At 49.6% G+C, this 20,703-nt stretch overlaps 1 protein-coding gene across 1 annotated transcript in view; it reads right to left on the bottom strand.

Moving 5' to 3' along the window:
- plxna4 (plexin A4) overlaps positions 1 to 20,703 on the bottom strand; it is a 667,620-nt gene that overhangs the window by 64,633 nt on the left and 582,284 nt on the right. Inside the window, exons 22-23 of the mRNA XM_038812236.1 lie at positions 14,012 to 14,280; positions 2,544 to 2,610 (exon numbers count right to left, since the gene is read on the bottom strand). Of these exons, the coding sequence (XP_038668164.1) occupies positions 2,544 to 2,610; positions 14,012 to 14,280 (336 nt within the window). The remainder of the gene's footprint in view (positions 1 to 2,543; positions 2,611 to 14,011; positions 14,281 to 20,703) is intronic.

The following is a 20,703-nucleotide window of genomic DNA, read 5'->3' as shown; positions in this document are numbered from 1 at the left end:
CGTACTGAGGTAGGGCCTGCTGGGGCAGGGCGTACTGAGGCAGGGCCCGCTGGGGCAGGCCGTACTGAGGCAGGGCCCGCTGGGACACCTCCCGCTGGGGCAGGGCCCACTGAAGCAGTGCCCGCTGGGGCAGGGCGTACTGAGGCAGGGCCCGCTGGGGCAGGGCGTACTGAGGTAGGGCCTGCTGGGGCAGGGCGTACTGAGGCAGGGCCCACTGGGGCAGGGCGTACTGAGGCAGGGCCCGCTGGAGCAGGGCCCGCTGGGGCATGGCGTACTGAGGCAGGGCCCGCTGGGGCACCTCCCGCTGGGGCAGGGCGTACTGAGGCAGGGCCCGCTGGGGCACCTCCCGCTGGGGCAGGGTGTACTGAGGCAGGGCCCACTGGGGCACCTCCCGCTGGGGCAGGGTGTACTGAGGTAGGGCCTGCTGGGGCAGGGCGTACTGAGGCAGGGCCCACTGGGGCAGGGCGTACTGAGGCAGGGCCCGCTGGGGCCGGGTGTACTGAGGCAGGGCCCACTGGAGCAGGGCCCGCTGGGGCATGGCGTACTGAGGCAGGGCCCGCTGGGGCAGGGCGTACTGAGGTAGGGCCCGCTGGGGCAGGGCGTACTGAGGCAGGGCCCGCTGGGGCAGGGTGTACTGAGGCAGGGCCCGCTGGGGCAGGCCCGCTGGGGCAGGGTGTACTGAGGCACCCCCCGCTGGGGCAGGGTGTACTGAGGCAGGGCCCGCTGGGGCAGGGTGTACTGAGGCAGGGCCCGCTGGGGCAGGGTGTACTGAGGCAGGGCCTGCTGGGGCAGGGTGTACTGAGGCAGGGCCCACTGGGGCAGGGCCTACTGAGGCAGGGCCCACTGGGGCAGGGCGTACTGAGGTAGGGCCTGCTGGGGCAGGGCGTACTGAGGCAGGGCCCGCTGGGGCAGGGCGTACTGAGGCAGGGCCCACTGGGGCAGGGCGTACTGAGGTAGGGCCTGCTGGGGCAGGGCGTACTGAGGCAGGGCCCGCTGGGGCAGGGCGTACTGAGGTAGGGCCCGCTGGGGCAGGGCGTACTGAGGTAGGGCCCGCTGGGGCAGGGTATACTGAGGCAGGGCCCACAGGGACAGGGCCCGCTGGGGCACCTCCCGCTGGGGCAGGTCCCGCTGCGTTCAGCCAAAAGTCCATTGACTTTTGGCGGGACTGGAAAATCCCTGTCGATGTCTTCATTGGAGCTAATATACTGACAGTGTGGTGAAAAGTTGGACCCTGGTAAGAACTGCCCAGCTGTCTTCAAAACAGCAGCATGCAGTTTTATGTCCATGTGGGAAGGCTGAAAGGTCCTTGGATTTGGGTCCCATCCGGGGTGACACGGTGGCGCAGTGGGTTAGCATTGCTGCCTCACGGCACTGAGGTCCCAGCTTCGATGCCGGCCCTGGGTCACTGTCCGTGTGGAGTTTGCACATTCTCCCCGTTTTTGCATGGGTCTCACCCTCATGACCCAAAGATGTGCAGGCCAGGTGGATTGGCCGCGCTAAATTGCCCCTTAATTGGAAGAATTAGGCAGTCTAAAATTATTTTTAAGAAGGATCGCATCCGAAAGGCAGCACCTCCAACAGTGCTGCAAAATCAGTGGTTGAACGCGTAAACTGCTGCTGTCTATATTAACCTAATCTGGAGATGGCTCATCACCTTCAAATTAAGATTTTATGGACGACCGCTCCCATTTCACTGCAGCTGCTCCCTTTCTCTCCGGAAGGTTCCCTCTCACTTACCATGCCTAATGCTGCCCTTTGGCATTTTGTCCAACTCATATGCAGGAGTAGACTCTGAACGGCAGCCGTTCAAGTTGCTCCTGGGCGGCATCGCCTCAGTGACGGATCCTTGGATGGTCTACTCACCTTCTGTCACGCAGACAAGTACAGAGGTCAATTATCGTGAACAACTCCAATCTCGGGCTTTTCTAGGCTGTGTACTCAATCCATACAGGACACAGGGACTGGTGACATCCACAGACCGATAAAGCACTGAAAATAATGAATTTGGCTCCTTCTGGATCACAAAACCTTGTCTGACCCTTCGACTCCCTTACTCTATAACTCTAATTGCCCAAAGTTAATTTTTTTAAAAATTCATTCTGGATATTATGGACATCACTGGTAAGGGCTTCTCTGGAATGGCTGCAGTCTGTGTGGCGTTGACTCACAAAATTGTTACAGCACAGAAGGAGGCCATTCAGCCCATTACATCTGGACCGGCTCTCCAATGGCATCAGTGCCATTCTCCCATCTCTTCCCCATGCCCTTGCCCATTATTTCTAATGTCCTCTTGAAATGAAATGAAAATCGCTTTATTGTCACAAGTAGGCTTCAATGAAGTTACTGTGAAAAGCCCCTAGTCTCCACATTCCGGCGCCTAAAACAGCAAAGGGCATGATTTTGGAAAAGCAAATGTCTTTCTAACCACTCTCTCTCCCTATCTCCCGCAGAAATATTCAAGCTGAAACTCTCAGCACAAACCTGAGAGGAAACCAAAACGATGAGTGAACACAGACTGAGAAGAGGCCATTTTATAACCTTACCTTAAGGAATTTATACAGGAGGAATGTAAACCAGTTGGTGAGCATCTTTTCTGCCACTGACTCGGTCCTAAAATTGAAAGAGATGAAGTTAAGAGAAAGGAGATTAAAAATCCATCTTGGGCAACTTTATATTTAACATTATCAAGCCTGATACATTAGGAACCAACGTGTCACTGAACAAGGTACACACCGAGGGGGTTAACAACAAGTGACGAACGCCAACTTGCATTTATATAGCATGTCGAATGTAAAATGTCTCAAGGCAATTCATAGGAAAATTATCAGATGAACTCAGACTGGCGTCAAAGTATTTAGTCACGCATCCCAATATCTCGGAATGTGGCTTAGCCTCACGTTATATCTGACAAATGTGAAAAGCACTGGGAAAAAGCAAGTTATTGTTGACACGGTGACTGAAGCTCACCAAACAGAGACGGTGTAATCAGTCTGATGCCAAGAGGGTGAGAGGAAAATCAGATGGCTGGCTTACAACACCTGCACCCAACACGCGAATCGGAGACAAGACACCTCCCCGTCCCCCAAACAGGGGTTTAAATTGTGATTAGTGTTAAACTATCAGCAAGATACACTTCCCCTCTGCTAATAATTTAATCAGCTCCAAGGAGATCAGTGAAACCTGTTTCATGAATGATTCAATGGTTATCTTTTAATTACCCAGTTAAGAAACATTTGGAAACGAGGATAAGAGTTTTCAAATCAAGACATTGCCAGACCTGGAGCCAATAGACATCAGGGAACATGGCTGAAAAGGACTTGGTGGGTGTTAGGATATGTGAATCAGAGTTTGGGATGGGCTCCACTTTAATGAATCTCGTGCATTTTCCCTGCTTGTTTCCCTGGCAGCTCATTCTGCTGGGGTCTGGTGCGTCAGTCCCACTTGTCACTCTGGAACTGTATCAGAAGCTTGGGGAAAAGTCCAAATCCAACAAACAAATCCAACCAAATTCCAGCCACACCATCGTCCCTCAGGGTCTCCAGATTACAGAGGCTGCAGAATTAGCCAGTGTCCCTGCTCCTACATCTTTGCCTTTCTGTCAGAAGGTTCAAGCCCCAGTCCAGAGTCTGGGACCCAATATCTCGGCTGACACTCCACTGAGGGAGTGCTGCACTGTTGGAGGTGCTGTCTTTTGGATGTGGCTGGTTTAGCTCACTGGGCTAAATCGCTGGCTTTTAAAGCAGGCCAGCAGCACGGTTCGATTCCCGTATCAGCCTCCCCGGACAGGCGCCGGAATGTGGTGACTAGGGGCTTTTCACAGTAACTTCATTGAAGCCTACTCGTGACAATAAGCGATTTTCATTTTCATACCAAAGCTCTGTCTGCCCTCTCAAGTGGGCACTCAAAGAAGAGGAGGGGGCGGTTTCTCACCCATTATTTATCCCTCAACCGATATCACAGAAACAGACTGTTACAGGTGGCCGTCATCATGTTGATGTTTATGGGAGCTTGCTGTGTGAAACTCAGGCTGCTGCTTTTCCTACATTGCACGAGAGATTGCATTTCAAAATACTTAATTAGCTGTGAGGCGCTTTGGGACTTCCTGCATGAGGCCAGGAAAGAGCGCTATGTCAATGCAAACCCCTTCTCCCTTTCAGTGACACCTACTTGGAACGTGCGCGCGTGAAGTGAGCAAAGGTCAAACATCCCATAGTCAAACAGGCGAGCGATGTTGACTCTGAACTTGTAACTGTGGAATGGGCTCTGGGTAGAGGAAACCCCAGCTGGGAGGAGAGAGGAGGCAAGAGAGGACGCCACGGAACAAAGCTGGAGAGAGTAAAAAGGCGAAGTGGCCTCGTATTTGACTTTAATTCCTCTTTGAATTAAAATTTATAGCTTAATGCCTTGTGTTTATTTAAACAAAGGCCTTTTTCATTCTCGAGCTTGCTTCTGATCTGTCAAGAGCAGGGAGATAATGAACAGTTAACAGCATTCAAATAAGTAAGATTTAATTAATACTGTGAGGCATTTTTCGTGTGACTGCATTAAAATGCAATTCTCTCCATATTTTAATTGGAAGTCACACTTGCAATGGAATGACTTGCACCTACCGCTAAGGATTGTGACAGGATGTAATTGCACAGGTCAATCTTCGAAAAGCTAAAAAAATTATATTGTTAGCACCAGGGGGAAGTAAAAATGCTCAGGTGATGCAGTGCCAGTTACATACTACAAAGGTCATTTTGCTTTGGAGCGGATTTTGTAACTGTTATGAGAGTTATTTTGGGGTGATTCACAGATGATTGGGTCAAGCTTCTGGATGAGGTCTCCCAGTTCACACAGCATGAGGGACAAGTGGGGAGTCGGTGGTGAGGGGTGTTGGGGTGGGAGGGAGTGGGTGCACACCCAAATTGCAACCCTTCTGATTGTACATGTTAATGACAAAATAGTCGGAGGCTCAAGGCCCCGGTGTCCTGACCTTAACCTGCATACTTTTTTTCAATCCGTTGGCGGATTGCGAGTGCTTCTGTCAAAGCCAGCTTTTACTGGCCATCCCTAACTGCCCTCAGGAAGGTGATCCAGAGCTGGCCCGTCTTGCGTGCAACCAAGTGGCTTCCTGGGCTCTTCCAGAGGACACATTGGGGTAGGTCTGGAGTCACATTCAGGCCAGTCAGGGTAAGCAAAGCAGATTGCCGGACGTTGGCGAGTCAGATGGATTTTTATGATGACTGGTGGTTCCGTGGTCACAATTGCTGGTGCTAGTTTTTAAATTCCAGATTCATATAATTAACTGAATTTAAATTGCTGAAGGGATTTCTACTCATGCCTCTGGGTTACTTGTCCAGCAATATAACCACAATACTACTGTATCCCTGGGAGGAGGCATTGCCAGTAGACGCACACAGACTGGCAGAAAATATACATCTGTAATGTACCATCTATCTCAGTATCTCCATATATATCTTCATATAGAACATAGAACATAGAACATTACAGCACAGAACAGGCCCTTCGGCCCTCAATGTTGTGCCGAGCCATGATCACCCTACTCAAACCCACGTATCCACCCTATACCCGTAACCCAACAACCCCCCCCTTAACCTTACTTTTTTTATTAGGACACTACGGGCAATTTAGCATGGCCAATCCACCTAACCCGCACATCTTTGGACTGTGGGAGGAAACCGGAGCACCCGGAGGAAACCCACGCACACAGGGGGAGGACGTGCAGACTCCACACAGACAGTGACCCAGCCGGGAATCGAACCTGGGACCCTGGAGCTGTGAAGCATTTATGCTAACCACCATGCTACCCAGCTATCTCTCTGTTTCACACTTGCTTTCTCTCCATCATTTCCTCTCTCCCTTTCTCTCTCCCTCTCCAACTCTCTATCTTTCCAGCCCTCTTTATCCATCGCCACATCCCGCTCTCCACCTATCTATCTAACTCTCTCACTCTTTCAAAGTCCGGTGTTGAGAGCAGCTTTAAGATGTCACACTTCAGATTGCTTTAAATATTTTAAAAGTAAGAGGGAAATTCAGACACATTTCCGACCGGGGTTTAATTATTTTTGCGGAGGGAAATTTGCATATTGACCTGGAGTGGAAATTGACGAACAGTCGAGAATCTGAAAACTTCTCCCTCCCGGAGTAATTAACCTGTAATTAACACGAGGACGTTTATAGCAAAGAGAATCCATCACCTTAAAGAGACATGGCAGGTTAAACGCAGCTCTGTCGGAGCAGCTGAAACATACATTGTGGTTTGCAATGTATAACACACCTGTCATTATTAAAACAATTTGTCGCCCGACTTGTCGTGAAAAATGCTGCCAAAGATTTAGCTTCAGCCACAAAACCAGCCTCCTTTCTGTGTGGAGCACTTTGTGCAATGTCACAGGAGACTTTCAGAGGAGCCTGGGTATTTCAAGACTTTTCCAATGGATCCATTGACGAACACACTGCCCAGGGTAGAATTGGGCCTTTCGAGTCACAATGCCCCCCACACCAGGTGTTTTTTCAGCAAGGGGAGTGGGGGGTGGGCATATAACACAGGCCAGGCACCCACCCCGCCACCTTCCTGTCCACCCCCCAGCTCACACCCAGCAGCACCATAGCACAGTGGTTAGCACCTTCGCTTCACAGCTCCAGTGTCCCAGGTTCGTATCCCGGCTTGGGTCACTGTCTGTGCGGAGTCTGCACGTTCTCCCCGTGTCTGCGTGGGTTTCCTCCGGGTGCTCCGGCTTCCTCCCACAAAGTCCAGAAAGACGTGCTTGTTGGGTGAATTGGGCATTGTGAATTCTCCCTCTGTGTACCCGAACAGGCGCCGGAGCGTGGCAGCTAGGGGATTTTCACAGTAACTTCATTGCAGTGTTAATGTAAGCCTACTTGTGACACTAATAAAGATTATTATCACCAAATTGTTTTACCCAAATGGCCACTTTGGTGAGATTCCAGAAGTTGGCCGGCGCTTATGAAGCGGTATCTCAGGCATGAGTCAGGAGGCAGGGGGAGGGGGAGAAAATCAAGGGGGAATTAAAAAGCTATTCTTTCACTTGAAGCAGCAGCCCTCGGGAGGTAAACAATCCAAATCGATAAACAGTCTCGAAGGGGCCTACGTCCTAAATGGAAAGTCTCCGCACCCTTTGCTTTTGATCCAGGCAACAGAAGCTGAAAGCTACAGAGATACACAATATGTACCATGAAAAAGCCAACATTGATTCCTGTGTTACAGAGAATGTATACCACAGAAAGTGATCAGTCCGCCCAAATGGTCAATGGCAGTGTTAATGCCCCGCGCTTACTTCTCATTTCATCCAACCCTATCAACGTGGCCTTCCGGCACCTTCTCCCTCTCCTGTGCTTCCCCAGCCTCTCCTTAAACCCATGTGGCAGTAAGCTCCACACGGTATCCTCTCTCTGGGGAAAGATGCTTTTCCCGAATCATCTGATCACATTCATTAGCAGCTCCCTTATATTGTGGTTTTGGTCTCGCCTACAAATGGAAATGCCTTTTTCCACATCCAAATCTTTCACATCCTTCAAGCTTGAGCAATGTGCTTGTGTGCCCGCTGTGGCCCAGTTGGCAACACTCCTGTCCGAGCCAGAAGGTTGTGGGTTCAAGTACCACTCTCCAATTTATGAGTTTGAAAATCAAGACCGATGGTCCAGGGCAGCTCTGCGGGAGCTCTGCCCCAGTGCATGTGGGCGATTCTTGGCATCAGACATTAAACCAAGGACCCAACTGCCTGCTCAGGTGTACGTCAGAGATCCTTTGGCACAAATTCGAAGAAGAGCAGGGGAGTTGTTCCTGGTGTGCTGGCCAATATTCATCCCTCAATTAACGTCGCAAAAAGGAGATGATGTGGCCATTCCCGCCCAGATGCTTGTGGCAGCTTGCTGTGTGCGGGCTGCCCCGTTTCCTACATCAGAACAGTGACTACACTTCAAAAGTACCCCAGTGGCTGTAAAGCGCTTTGGAATGTCCAGTGGTCGGGTAAGGCGCTATATAAATGCAAATCTGTCTTGCTGTGTGAATTGAGCAGCCTTCAGTGATGGTGGGACGAAAGATAAATTTGGAGATGACTTTATTGACAGAATTGGATGAAGATTGCGGGAAACCTGGTGCATTATGAGTGATAAATCTGCTCTTGCCATCATTGCCAATGTATCAGAAAGCCAGACAGTGAAAGTTAGAATTGGAACCTAGCCCAAACTTTTATTTACAGGGACACACATTATGTATTGTGCACTTTCCTTTTCTTTTTTTAAAATTTAGAGTACCCAATTCATTTTTTCAAATTAAGGGGCAATTTAGCGAGGCCAATCTACCTACCCTGCACATCTTTGGGTTGTGGGGGTGAAACCCACGCAAACACGGGGAGAATGTGAAAACTCCACACGAACAGTGACCCAGAGCCAGGATCGAACCTGGGACTTCAGCGCTGTGAGACAGCAGTGCTAATCACTGCGTCAACGTGCTGCCCTATATTGTGCACTTTCAATGCAGCAAACACAGTCTCAATCTGCACTGGAGCGCAGGTGAATCTCCAGTTAATACCCACCATCTGAGGACCATCAAATATCCAATTAACATGTAATTAACAGCCGACGTCTATTGTTGAGTTGTCCAACCTTGCAAAGCAGTGGCACCAGAAGGTAATGTAAATGCTGGATTATTCCCATCAGAGACACCGTGCATGGGTGACAGATATGACTGGGGGAGAGAGATCAGAAGTGGCAGGTTATCCACACACATTCGGCGGTGACAGAATTTAACTTAAACTGGATGGGAGATGATGGTCATACAAAAATCATCAAGTCATCACTCACAAACTGTGAGCTATTGGAACTGAAGTTGCGTGTGCTGCTGATGATCGGCGTGTTGAAGGTGTTGCTTTTAATTAATACTGATCCTTCTATCAGCAATAGAGTCTCTCCTTCTCATATATATCAGCTTCTATTTTGCTTCGCTCGATGATGTCTCTCTCGCTGTTGTGTCAGAGGTGCAAGATTTAATCTTCGCACCAGGATTTCAAACGCACAGGCTGGGCTTGCGCTCGAGTGCGGAGGGAGCTCTGCACTGTCCGAGGTGCCAACTTTCAGCTGAGCCTCGAAACAGAGGCCCTTCCCTGTTCAGACGCGGGTTGAAATTTCACGGAAATAATGTTGAGCAAAAGCAGGTACTCCTCCCGGTCTCCTGTCCAAATTTATCACAGGATCCCTACAGTGCAGGTTGAGACCATTCGGCCCATCGTGTCTGCACCAGCTCGCTAAATGAGCTTGATAGATGCCATCAAGTCAACGAGGTGAACTGGCTATTCAATCCAGTCTTGTTTACAGGATTGACTGGTTCCCCCACACACCCTCAGAACAATCATTACCCCCCCACACACCCTCAGAACAAACGTTACCCCCCCCACACACCCTCAGAACAAACATTACCCCCCCCACACACCCTCAGAACAAACATTACCCCCCCCACACACCCTCAGAACAAACATTACCCCCCCCACACACCCTCAGAACAAACGTTACCCCCCCCACACACCCTCAGAACAAACATTACCCCCCCCACACACCCTCAGAACAAACATTACCCCCTCCCACACACCCACAGAACAAACATTACCCCACACATGCTCAGAACAACGTTATCCCACACACCCTCAGAACAAACATTACCCCCCCCCACACACCCTCAGAACAAACATTACCCCCCCCCACACACCCTCAGAACAAACATTACCCCCCCCACACACCCTCAGAACAAACATTACCCCCCCACACACCCTCAGAACAAACATTACCCCCTCACCCACAGAACAAACATTACCCCACACATCCTCAGAACAAACATTACCCCACACACACTCAGAACAAACATTACCGCACACACACTCAGAACAAACATTACCCCCTCACCCACAGAACAAACATTACCCCACACACCCACAGAACAAACGTTACCCCACACAGAACAAACATTACCCCCTCACCCACAGAACAAACATTACCCCACACACCCTTAGAACAAATGTTACCCCCACACCCACAGAACAAACATTACCCCCTCACCCACAGAACAAACATTACCCCACACACCCTCAGAACAAACATTACCCCCCACACACTCAGAACAAACACTGCCTCACACACACTCAGAACAAACATTACCCCACACACCCTCAGAACAAACATTACCCCACACACCCTCAGAACAAACATTACCCCCTCACCCACAGAACAAACATTACCCCACACATCCTCAGAACAAACATTACCCCACACACCCACAGAACAAACATTACCTCACACACGCTCAGAACAAACATTACCCCACACACCCTCAGAACAAACATTACCCCACACACCCACAGAACAAACATTACCCCACACACCCTCAGAACAAACATTACCCCCCACACACTCAGAACAAACATTACCCCACACACGCTCAGAACAAACATTACCCCACACACACTCAGAACAAACATTACCCCACACACCCACAGAACAAACATTACCTCACACACACTCAGAACAAACATTACCCCACACACCCACAGAACAAACATTACCTCACACACGCTCAGAACAAACATTACCCCACACACCCTCAGAACAAACATTACCCCACACACACTCAGAACAAACATTACCCCACACACGCTCAGAACAAACATTACCCCACACACACTCAGAACAAACATTACCCCACACACACTCAGAACAAACATTACCCCACACACCCTCAGAACAAACATTACCCCAAACACCCTCAGAACAAACATTACCCCACACACCCTCAGAACAAACATTACCCCCCACACACTCAGACCAAACATTACCCCCCACACCCTCAGACCAAACATTACCCCCCACACACACAGAACAAATGTTTCTGAACTGGAGGAAGTGGTGGTTGTGTGAAGTGCTTTGGGATGTGTCTCAGCAGTATGGTAGACAATAGTACATCAGCATAAGTTTGTCCTTTCCTTCTTGGTGTGTTTAGCTAGTTTAGAGGGATGGTGAATCTTAGCTGTGTATTTTTATTATGATAAGAGATTCAGCTGTCACTCAGGCTTCCTGAACACGCAGGTAAGCTGATGGCCAGAGAGAGCAGCCAGCAGAAGGGACCCTGGGTGCATTTTCCTCTCTCTCAATCTCGCATCAATCTTCAGCCGAGTGGAAATTGAGCCTCACTTCAACAAGGCAACTTCCCTAACAAATGGTGAGGGAACTGATTGTGTAGCTAATTCATTTTGGGAGACAGCAGCTTCCCCAGCTTGTACCAGATGGTTCAATATGCAGTGATAGTGCGACTCTGACTCCCGTTGAAGTGGCAAGTGTACGTTGAGACTCAGTGTTACTGTACAGACTGTTGTGAGACAGAGGGAGGGGGAGTTGGTAAAATCCATCCTGTCAACAATTTTAGCACAACAACAGTCAACATGGCGAGATTACACTGAAATCTGTGCTGATATGTTTCCTAAAATTGCCAGGAGGAAACCCACCCCTTTCTTCCAGCCCTCCTCTATCTGCTAGTTCCTTGGAGAACACTTTTCAACCCACTTGACAGTTTGTCGCCGTGTCTGGCTCTCAGGAATTCCAGCTCGATTGGACCCCCGATGGCCATTCAGACCAGAAGGCCGCCTCTTTGGTATTCCGAGCAGAACCATCAGGAGGTTAAGGCAGCAACAGCGATTGCAATGCTCTGTTAGAGTTTTCAGTTGCTTCACTGCTACCCAGATGATGTGGGGATGCCGGCGTTGGACTGGCGTGAGCACAGTAAGAAGTCTTACAACACCAGGTTAAAGTCAACCTGAGGAAGGAGCAGTGCTCCAAAAGCTAGTGATTCGAAACAAACCTGTTGGACTTTAACCTGGTGTTGTCAGACTTCCTACTGTGCCCACCCAGCAGGGACTTCGGGAGTTGGGGGAGGGGGCTGGCCATTTTAATGAAGCATACAAATCTGACCTCCAACACACCCCGAGGTTTCCACATTGATTTAAAGCACAGATCACATCTCCAGAAGAACAATGAAAATTGGGCATGAGAAACAAAAAACCTTCCCCCATGGTGAGCGATCTCCAACTGATGCTCCATAGAGAAACACTTGTATTAGATGAATTCCCTCTCCGTCTGTTATCGAGGAAGCAGAACCCAGACCCACTGTCATTCTGAGCAAGCTTTCAGAATATAACAGTTAAACAAGGAGCCTCGATTTATTGTTTCACTACATTGCTCTTGAAAGAGCTATGGTGTGGCATTAGAGACACTGACCTGAGAATGATCCGACCAGCGACAAATCCCCAATCCCTGGGAGCGCACGCAGCCACGAGGCAGAATCTAGAGAAGTGTGTGCTCACCAACATGCCCACTGGTCACATCTCTGGTTCCCGTCAATCATGAATCTGACGAGGTCTTGCTCTCGTGAACAGTCTCGAGACCCAAGCAAGATGCCAGACTCACTGCTCAGCACTTCCTCTGACTTCCTGCTCTCCAGACACCTGCCCGTCTGCAGCAGTCCGAGGGGGACAGCGAGCACATCGCAGCACTGATGAAGAGACCTCCCCCCCCCTGCGCCACATGGTCGGACACGCACAGCCACCAGCACAGACACTGGCACTGCATGTACCCTGGGCGCTGTGTAGAGTTGGGAGGAAGGCAGGTTTAGCTCAGTTGGCTGGACGGCTGGTTTGTGATGCAGAGCGAGGCCAGCAGCGCATGTTCAATTCCCGTACCGGCTGAGGTTATTCATGAGGCCTTCTCACTCTTGCCCCTCGCCGGACGTGTGGTGATCCTCAGGTTAAACCACCACCAATCAGCTCCCTCTCCTGAAAGGGGAAAGCGACCTTTGATCATCTGGCACTATGGCAACTATACTTTTAGTTTACTTTCGAGTTGGTGATTCGGCAGACACGAGTGGGCTGCAGCCAGGCTCGAAAGGGAAAGGATGGTTTGTTTGCCAACTCACCGGAGAGCATGGCGGCAGACAGCTTTTGCCGCAGAGATCTCAAATGAGGACCTCAATCGAACAGTCTAGAAGGGAGCGGGGACGCAGGCGGAGATTGTGGTGATCCAGGCAACGTCCTGTCTCTGTCATGGAGCACGGGGGAGTCCGGCTCCAGGTTGACAGCAGTCATTGTGTAGAAGTTACCCTCTCCTCAGCCTGCTCTCCCTCTCTGCTCTGGCACAGATCCCTGGGCACCTTCACTGCTTTCCTCCTTACCTGCACAGCCTTTTTGCAAAACTCCCCCCCCCCAAAAATTACCTTCCCTGCAATTTGGGTGCCTGGCCCTCGAAGTAGCTCGAGGGCAGGGCCAATCTTGCAGGGCAACAATTCAGGATGGCCTGAACTTGGGCGCTGCAAATCAGGCTTCCTGGCATTGCCCCGGCTGGTTGGGGCTTTGTGACCTCAGGATTGTCCAACACATGCCGGCATCACCGGTATGGGTGCCCTTCTCAAGAAACTGCGCTACGCAGGCCGGCAGCGGAGTGCGCCAAGCAAAATGGTGCATGGCCTCCATAGCGCAGGTGAATTTCATGCCTCATATGTTTGTTGCTGTCGATTCTTTAGTGCAATTCTGCCTCATATGACAGGAAGAGGATACACTTTTTCAAGGAGACAACAGTTATTACTGACAGGAAAGCAAGGCATCTGCTCAAGAAAGTGCAAGCGCCACCTGAAGATTTGTACTTGACAGAGTCCAAGTACATCAGCCCCATTTGCCTGCCTTTTCAGCATTACTCTCTCGAATCGTCTCTTGAAGCAATATAAACAAGTCTGTCGCGTCAACATGTTCTGCATGCATTCCCTTTTAACTCTTCACTCCTCACCCAGTGTCCCCTGGTGTTTGAACGCTTCACCTTCGCCAACAATGGGTTATTCCTAACGAGAGACTGTTTTTCTTACGGAGGCCTGATCAGTTGCATTTGTGAATATTCCAACGATAATTCTAGGACCTGTCTACAAACGGAGCTGGTCATCCAACCTGCAAAGTCTTACCTCCTCAGCAGTAGTTTGGGATGGTTCTTGCTCTCTAGGTTCTTGTCAATGAGGTCAGAGAGCAGCTGCTTCAAGACATCGGTGGCATACTCCAGCTTCGTCTGAAGGACAGTCATGATTAGTGAAGCCACGTTTCCTCGGTCCCTCATGGAGAAACTCCGTTGGGACTCGAGTGTCCGGATGAAGGTCAATAAGAAGATTTTGTTGTTGATAAGCTGCCCAAACAGTGTCAAGCCCCTCTCCACTCGCTCTTGCCTGTAGCCGGGAACCTTGCAGGGAAACAAAGATCAAATCAACAATCTCTCAAAGCAGAGGCCATGAAGACCTTCCCGTCTTGTTTACCATCACCTTTCCCCCCATCACGACTAACCCAATAGCCTGATTTCAGCACATGGGCCATTGTTTCAAACAATACATACATTAGATCAGGTTTGTCCAACCCACGGCCAGCAGGCTGGATTGAAGCCCCAAAGCCCATTCAATGAGGCCCACGGCGCCACTGTTTAAAATGTCAGGAAGACGGGTCAGTGAAATTGATTATCATGGAGGATGATTCTCCCAGCCTTGCACCGGGCCGGAGAATCCCCGCCAACGGGCCACGCCGCCCCAACGCTGGCACGCGATTCTCAGCAGTACATTTGAGAGAGAGGATCTCTGGGCTGCTGCCCAGGTAGGCGGGGGAAGAGAGGCTGCCGTCTCTGGCAGGGGGTAAGGGGGTGTGTGTGATTGAGGGAGCCAGTGTGTGAAAGTGACAGAGTGACAGTGTGTATATAGGTGAGTGGGAAGCAGTACGTGTGTGAGGAGGAGCGAGAGATTGAGTGTGTGTGTGAGAGAGAACAGAGAGAATGATCGAGTGTGAGTGATTGAGGGAAGGAAAGAGGAGTTTGAATGGATGTGTGAGTGAGGGAGAAAATGAGTGTGTGAGCGAGTGAGTGAGAGCAAATGAGTGCGTGTGAGAGAGGGAGTGCGTGAGAGAGAGGGAATGCGTGTGAGAGAGGGAGTGTGTGAGAGAGAGGGAGTGTGTGTGAGAGAGGGAGTGTGTGTGAGAGAGGGAGTGTGTGAGAGAGAGGGAGTGTGTGAGAGAGAGGGAGTGTGTGAGAGAGAGGGAGTGCGTTGAGAGAGGGAGTGCGTGTGAGAGAGGGAGTTCGTGTGAGAGAGGGAGTGTGCGTGAGAGAGGGAGTGTGTGAGAGAGAGGGAGTGTGTGAGAGAGAGGGAGTGTGTGTGAGAGAGGGAGTGTGTGTGAGAGAGGGAGTGCGTGAGAGAGAGGGAGTGTGCGTGAGAGAGGGAGTGTGTGAGAGAGAGGGAGTGTGTGAGAGAGAGGGAGTGTGTTGAGAGAGGGAGTGCGTGTGAGAGAGGGAGTGTGTGAGAGAGAGGGAGTGCGTGTGAGAGAGGGAGTGCGTGTGAGAGAGGGAGTGCGTGAGAGAGAGGGAGTGCGTGTGAGAGAGGGAGTGCGTGTGAGAGAGGGAGTGCGTGTGAGAGAGGGAGTGCGTGAGAGAGAGGGAGTGTGTGTGAGAGAGGGAGTGTGTGAGAGAGGGAGTGTGTGAGAGAGGGAGTGTGTGTGAGAGAGGGAGTGTGTGTGAGAGAGGGAGTGTGTGAGAGAGAGGGAGTGTGTGTGAGAGAGGGAGTGTGTGAGAGAGAGGGAGTGCGTGTGAGAGAGGGAATGTGTGTGAGAGGGAGTATGTGTGAGAGAGGGAGTGTGTGAGAGAGAGAGAGTGTGTGAGAGAGAGGGAGTGTGTGTGAGAGAGGGAGTGTGTGTGAGAGAGGGAGTGCGTGAGAGAGAGGGAGTGTGTGTGAGAGAGGGAGTGTGTGAGAGAGAGGGAGTGTGTGTGAGAGAGGGAGTGTGTGAGAGAGAGGGAGTGTGTGTGAGAGAGGGAGTGCGTGTGAGAGAGGGAGTGTATACGTGTTTGTGTGTCTGTCTGACTTACGACCAGTCTCAGGATTCGCAGTCACCCTCATCTCCACACACCAACAGATACTCACACCAAGTCTCACAGGGGGTGAGGGCAAGTGAGCATCCTCAGTTTGCTCATTATCATTCATGGGCCGGTTTAGCTCAGTGGGCTAGACAGCTGGCTTGCAATGCAGAACAAGGCCAGCAGTGCGAGTTCAATTCCTGTACCAGCCTCCCCGAACAGGCGCCGGATTGTGGCGGCTAGGGGCTTTTCACAGTAATTTCACCCTTGTGACAATAAAAGATTATTTAATAATTAATCTTTTTTTTTCATTTTTCAGTTTATTGCTTTGACATGGCTTTATTTTTGTTCAGCAAGTTGTTTCTTTCCATCAAAGTCAACTTTGTGTATCTGGTCATTGGCTCCTCCATTGAGAAAAAAATGGAAATGTGGCCCCCATGCAAAAAGGTTGGACAAGCCTGTACCAGGTCGGTATAAACTACTATAGATGCAATGCATGCAAAAGGTAGAACACGGAAACCAGTGTTAAACTCTGAGAAAAATCATTTACAAAATGAAAAGTATTGGCCTTGTTAAGTGTCAGCAACTCAAAAGATTGAGAAAATGATCACTGTTTCATAATGAGTTGGTGTCTTGAACAAAACAAGAAGTCGAAGGGACAGGAATGGATCATGAAGGTCCAACAATGACCCTTTGTACCACATCCCCTCAGTCTCTTCTACCTCTGAGAAATAGCTGACGGTTTCAAATACACCTTTACTAATCCCTGCTGTCCAATGGTTTCAGGAAGCTCCCATTTTCAGATATCCATGGTGCAGTCAATGGGATCCTCAACACTCCCAAGTTTGCAGGTCTGAGGATGGTAACTCGCGTTCTGACTCCCGACTGGGTTAGTGCTGCTCCAACAACACCCTCAGAAGCTCAACACCATCCAGGATAAAGCAGCCCCGCTTGATTGGCACCCCATCCACCACCTTCAACACTCACTCCTTCCACCATCGCCGCCCTCCAACGCCGTGAAGGACGAGGGCAGCAGACACACGGGAACGCCGCCACCTGTAAGTGCCCCACCAAGTCCAGAATGCTCCTGAAGTCCAGGATTGCCGGAATGGTTCTCGGGATGAGGAATTTTAGCTACCAGGTTAAGGTTGGGGAAGCTGGGTTTGTTCTCGTTGGAGAAAAGGTGATTTGATCGAGGTGTACAAGATTAAGACAGGTTTAGTTACGGTGGACAATGAAAAGCTGTTGCCATTAGCAGAAGGACTGGAGGACACAGATTTAGGGTTTTGAACAAGAGGGATAGGGGATGTGAGGAAGAGTCTTATTCTTCAGCTAGTGGTAATTAAGTGTAAAGGGTTCCTTACAAGGGTGGTGATAATAGACACGATGAATGATTTCAAGAGGCTCTTGAGGGAACTAAGCTTACTTAGGGTTAAGGGGGCAGAGCTGGGAAATGGAACTGACTAGATGGCTCAAAAGAAGGCTGGCATAAACTTGTTGAGCGGAATGGCCTCCTTGCATGTTATAATCTCTGTGGCTTTAAGGCATAAACCTTTTTGACTTAGAAATATATCCCTCTTCTGTCACTGGGTCAAAATCCTGGAGCTTCCGCAAACAGCACTATGGCAGTGTCGACACTACATAGACCTTAACAGTTAATTTTTTTTAATTTTCCAAGTGCCGAATTAATTCTTTTTCCAATTTCCAATAATTATTTCATGGTCCTTGTGCAGACACCTCTCGAGTTTAAAACTGGTTGCTTGAGAATAATCCCAATTACAACAAAGTTCACAGCCACATTAAAACAGCTTCGATTTCTTTCAATATGCCTAGTCAGAATTGCCGTCAATGCAAAATACTTACACACACACTTCTCTTTAGAATTTGACAAAGATGATATTGCCCTTTTAATGATTTGCATGTGTATTTTTGTCTTCATCTATGTTAACACCACATCAAACACTCAAATTAGTTGTGATTAGAGTTACAAGCAGAGTACATGTCTGTGCAATCTGCTCCAAAGATGTACTTCCAGCCGCAGCCCACTGCATTGTGCAATTTTTCAATCTCTTCCAATGCTCCCTCTGCCCATATCCATTAGGAAACACAGAGTCCACTTAAACTCCTTTCTCATGATCAATAAGGCCATTCAGTGTTTGCCAGCTCAGCCATCAAAGGCACATTGCCCCCATCACATCCATTTCTTAAATGAGCCCCAGTATATTTTTTTTACCTCCACCGACCTGTCCACAAGGCCATTTCAGATATCCACCATTCTGCATGAGGAGGAACTTTCTGACACCAACCCTAAGCTTGCCGTAGTCACTTCCATTCGAGACCGAAAAGGCCAACTTTCTTCTGCGAACTCAATCCGTCCTCTGAGACACTTTAGGATGCGCTATGTGGTTCCTCTCTGAACCACCTCAATTTGACGTATGGACCATACAGTCAATGGACTAAAAGGCACTTTCCTCACATCAGTCTGGCTCGGACTTGAATGTAAACCCCAAAAGAGGTGAGTCCAGAACCCTTTGTCGCTGTAAACAACGTTAAAGGTTTACAGAGCGTTGAATGAGAGCAGTTACTTAGTACCTGCATTATGCACTTACTCAAGTAGGGAATTCAGCAAGGGGCAAGTTGAGTAAGACTAACATTAGCTACATAATACCTTATTAAGAGCTTCCTACAAATGCCTGGGGCAGCAAGTTCAAGCTGTAGAATTTAAATTGAGCTTGATTCCCTTTTGAAATGCAATGGTTGACAAGAATTCCCACCTCCTTATAGCCTCATTAACAAGCTGACGTCTTGTGTCGTTTAAAGCTATTTTATGCGGTAAATAAGCCAAAGTATTATCTTTATGGAAGTGAAATAGTTTAGAAATAATTACGAGCCATACTTTCTGCCGTACTGTGGTGGAAGGATCCAGTGTAGAAGGCCCATGGCAAAATATATCACAGAAACCTTTATTTCCAATCTTGTCTGACGGCAGTCAATTAGGAAAGTAATTCCGAAATGGACAGTGTCTAGGCCCTCATTTGATTCCGCCGCCGTACAGGTGGTCTTGTGAAGTGGTTCAGAGGACGGAAATAGTGGCGCGCCGAAACCGACTCGGAATGACGGCCCCCAGATTGTCGCTCGGCGCCACCCCAGCCGGCAGCTTGCCCCGGCGGGCCACAAGCTTGCTGATTTAGAGACAGAAAAGGTGACCCAGGGAATCGGGGACTGAAAGCAGAACGTGCCGGTAAATCGCCGAACGGGTTATGAGGCAGCCTTCCTGCCTCAGATGCGGACGCTTCGGCAAGAGGCCTAGTCCCACCAGGCCTCGTTAACGAGCGAGGCTGAATTGCTTCAGTTGGAATGCGGTGTTCAGTTTTGGCTTCCTTGCGGCGTGAGCGCGTTTGTACAGAGTTGCTGAGAACCTGGGTCAGGGAAACAGGCTGATCAGCTGAATTAGTCCATGCCTGTGTTCCGGCTCCACTCACCCCAGTTAATTTAACCCTGTCAGCACATTGCTCCAGTCCTTTCCCACTCGTGCGTTTATCCGCCTTCTCCTTAAATGCACCTGTGCTGTTCACGTCAAGTAGGCCTCGTAACAGCAAGTTCCACATTCCAGCCACTCCTTAGGTCAAGAAATGTTGCCTAAATTCCCTATTGTACATATTAGTGACTATTTAATATTGATGGCCCACAATTGATGTCTCCACAATAAATATAAAAAGAACTTGCATTTACACTGGGCTTTTCACAACCAGGAGACACCCCAAAGTGCGTTACAGCCAATGAATTACTTTTTCCAAGTGTTGTCATGGATATAATGTGAGAGACACGGCTGTTTGATTTGCGCATGGCAAGATCCCACAACAGCAATGTGATCAGGCCTGGATACTCTGCTTTTGCCCAGGACAGGATCGATCGATCACCCAGCTCTTTTAAAGAGCCACCCGAGCTTTTATGTTCACCTGCGACAGGAGACAGGGGCCTCGGTGCAATGTCTCATCCGTTAGACGGCACTTCCGACAGTTCGGTGCTGCAGTGGGCTAAGAATATGTGCTCACCTCCTGGACTTCACAGAATCACGATTTGCTACGGCGCAGGAAGAGGCCGTTTGGCCCATCGTGTCTGCACGGACTCTCCAAACGAGCATCGTGACTTAGTGCCATTCCTCTGCCTTTTCCCCGCACCCTTGCACAGAAACAATGTGTTCTTGAATGCCTCAATTGAACCTTTCACCACACTTGCAGGCGACGCCTTCCACAGCTGAATCACTCACTGTGTGAAAAATGCTTCTTTTGCATATCACCTTAAATCTGTGCCCTCTCATTCTTGATCCTGGTACATGTGGGAACAGTTTTTCTCTGACTACTCTGTCCAGCCCCCTCATGATTTTGAACCTCTCTGTCAAATCTCTTCGTAGCCGCCTTTTCTCCAAGGAGAACAGTCCCAACCTCTCCAATCTATCCTCATAACTGTAGTTTCTCACCCCTGGAGCCGTTCTTGTAAACCTCTTTTGCGCTCTCTCCAATGCGCTCACATCCTTCCTATAGTGTGGCACCCAGAATTGCACGCAATATTCCAGCTGAGGTCTTTTTTAGAAATAAATTTAGAGTACCCAATTCATTCATGGTGGCCAATCCACCTAACCTGCTCACCTTTTGGGGTGTGGGGGGCGAAACCCACGCAAACACGGGGAGAATGTGCAAACTCCACACGGAAAGTGACCCAGAGCCGGAATCGAACCTGGGTCTTCAGTGTCGTGAGGCAGCAGGGCTAACCACTGCA

Source organism: Scyliorhinus canicula, chromosome 11 (assembly GCF_902713615.1).
Source record: "Scyliorhinus canicula chromosome 11, sScyCan1.1, whole genome shotgun sequence".
Taxonomy (NCBI): domain Eukaryota; kingdom Metazoa; phylum Chordata; class Chondrichthyes; order Carcharhiniformes; family Scyliorhinidae; genus Scyliorhinus; species Scyliorhinus canicula.
Note: the sequence above shows the minus strand (reverse complement) of the source record. Positions and strands in the feature narration are given on the sequence as shown.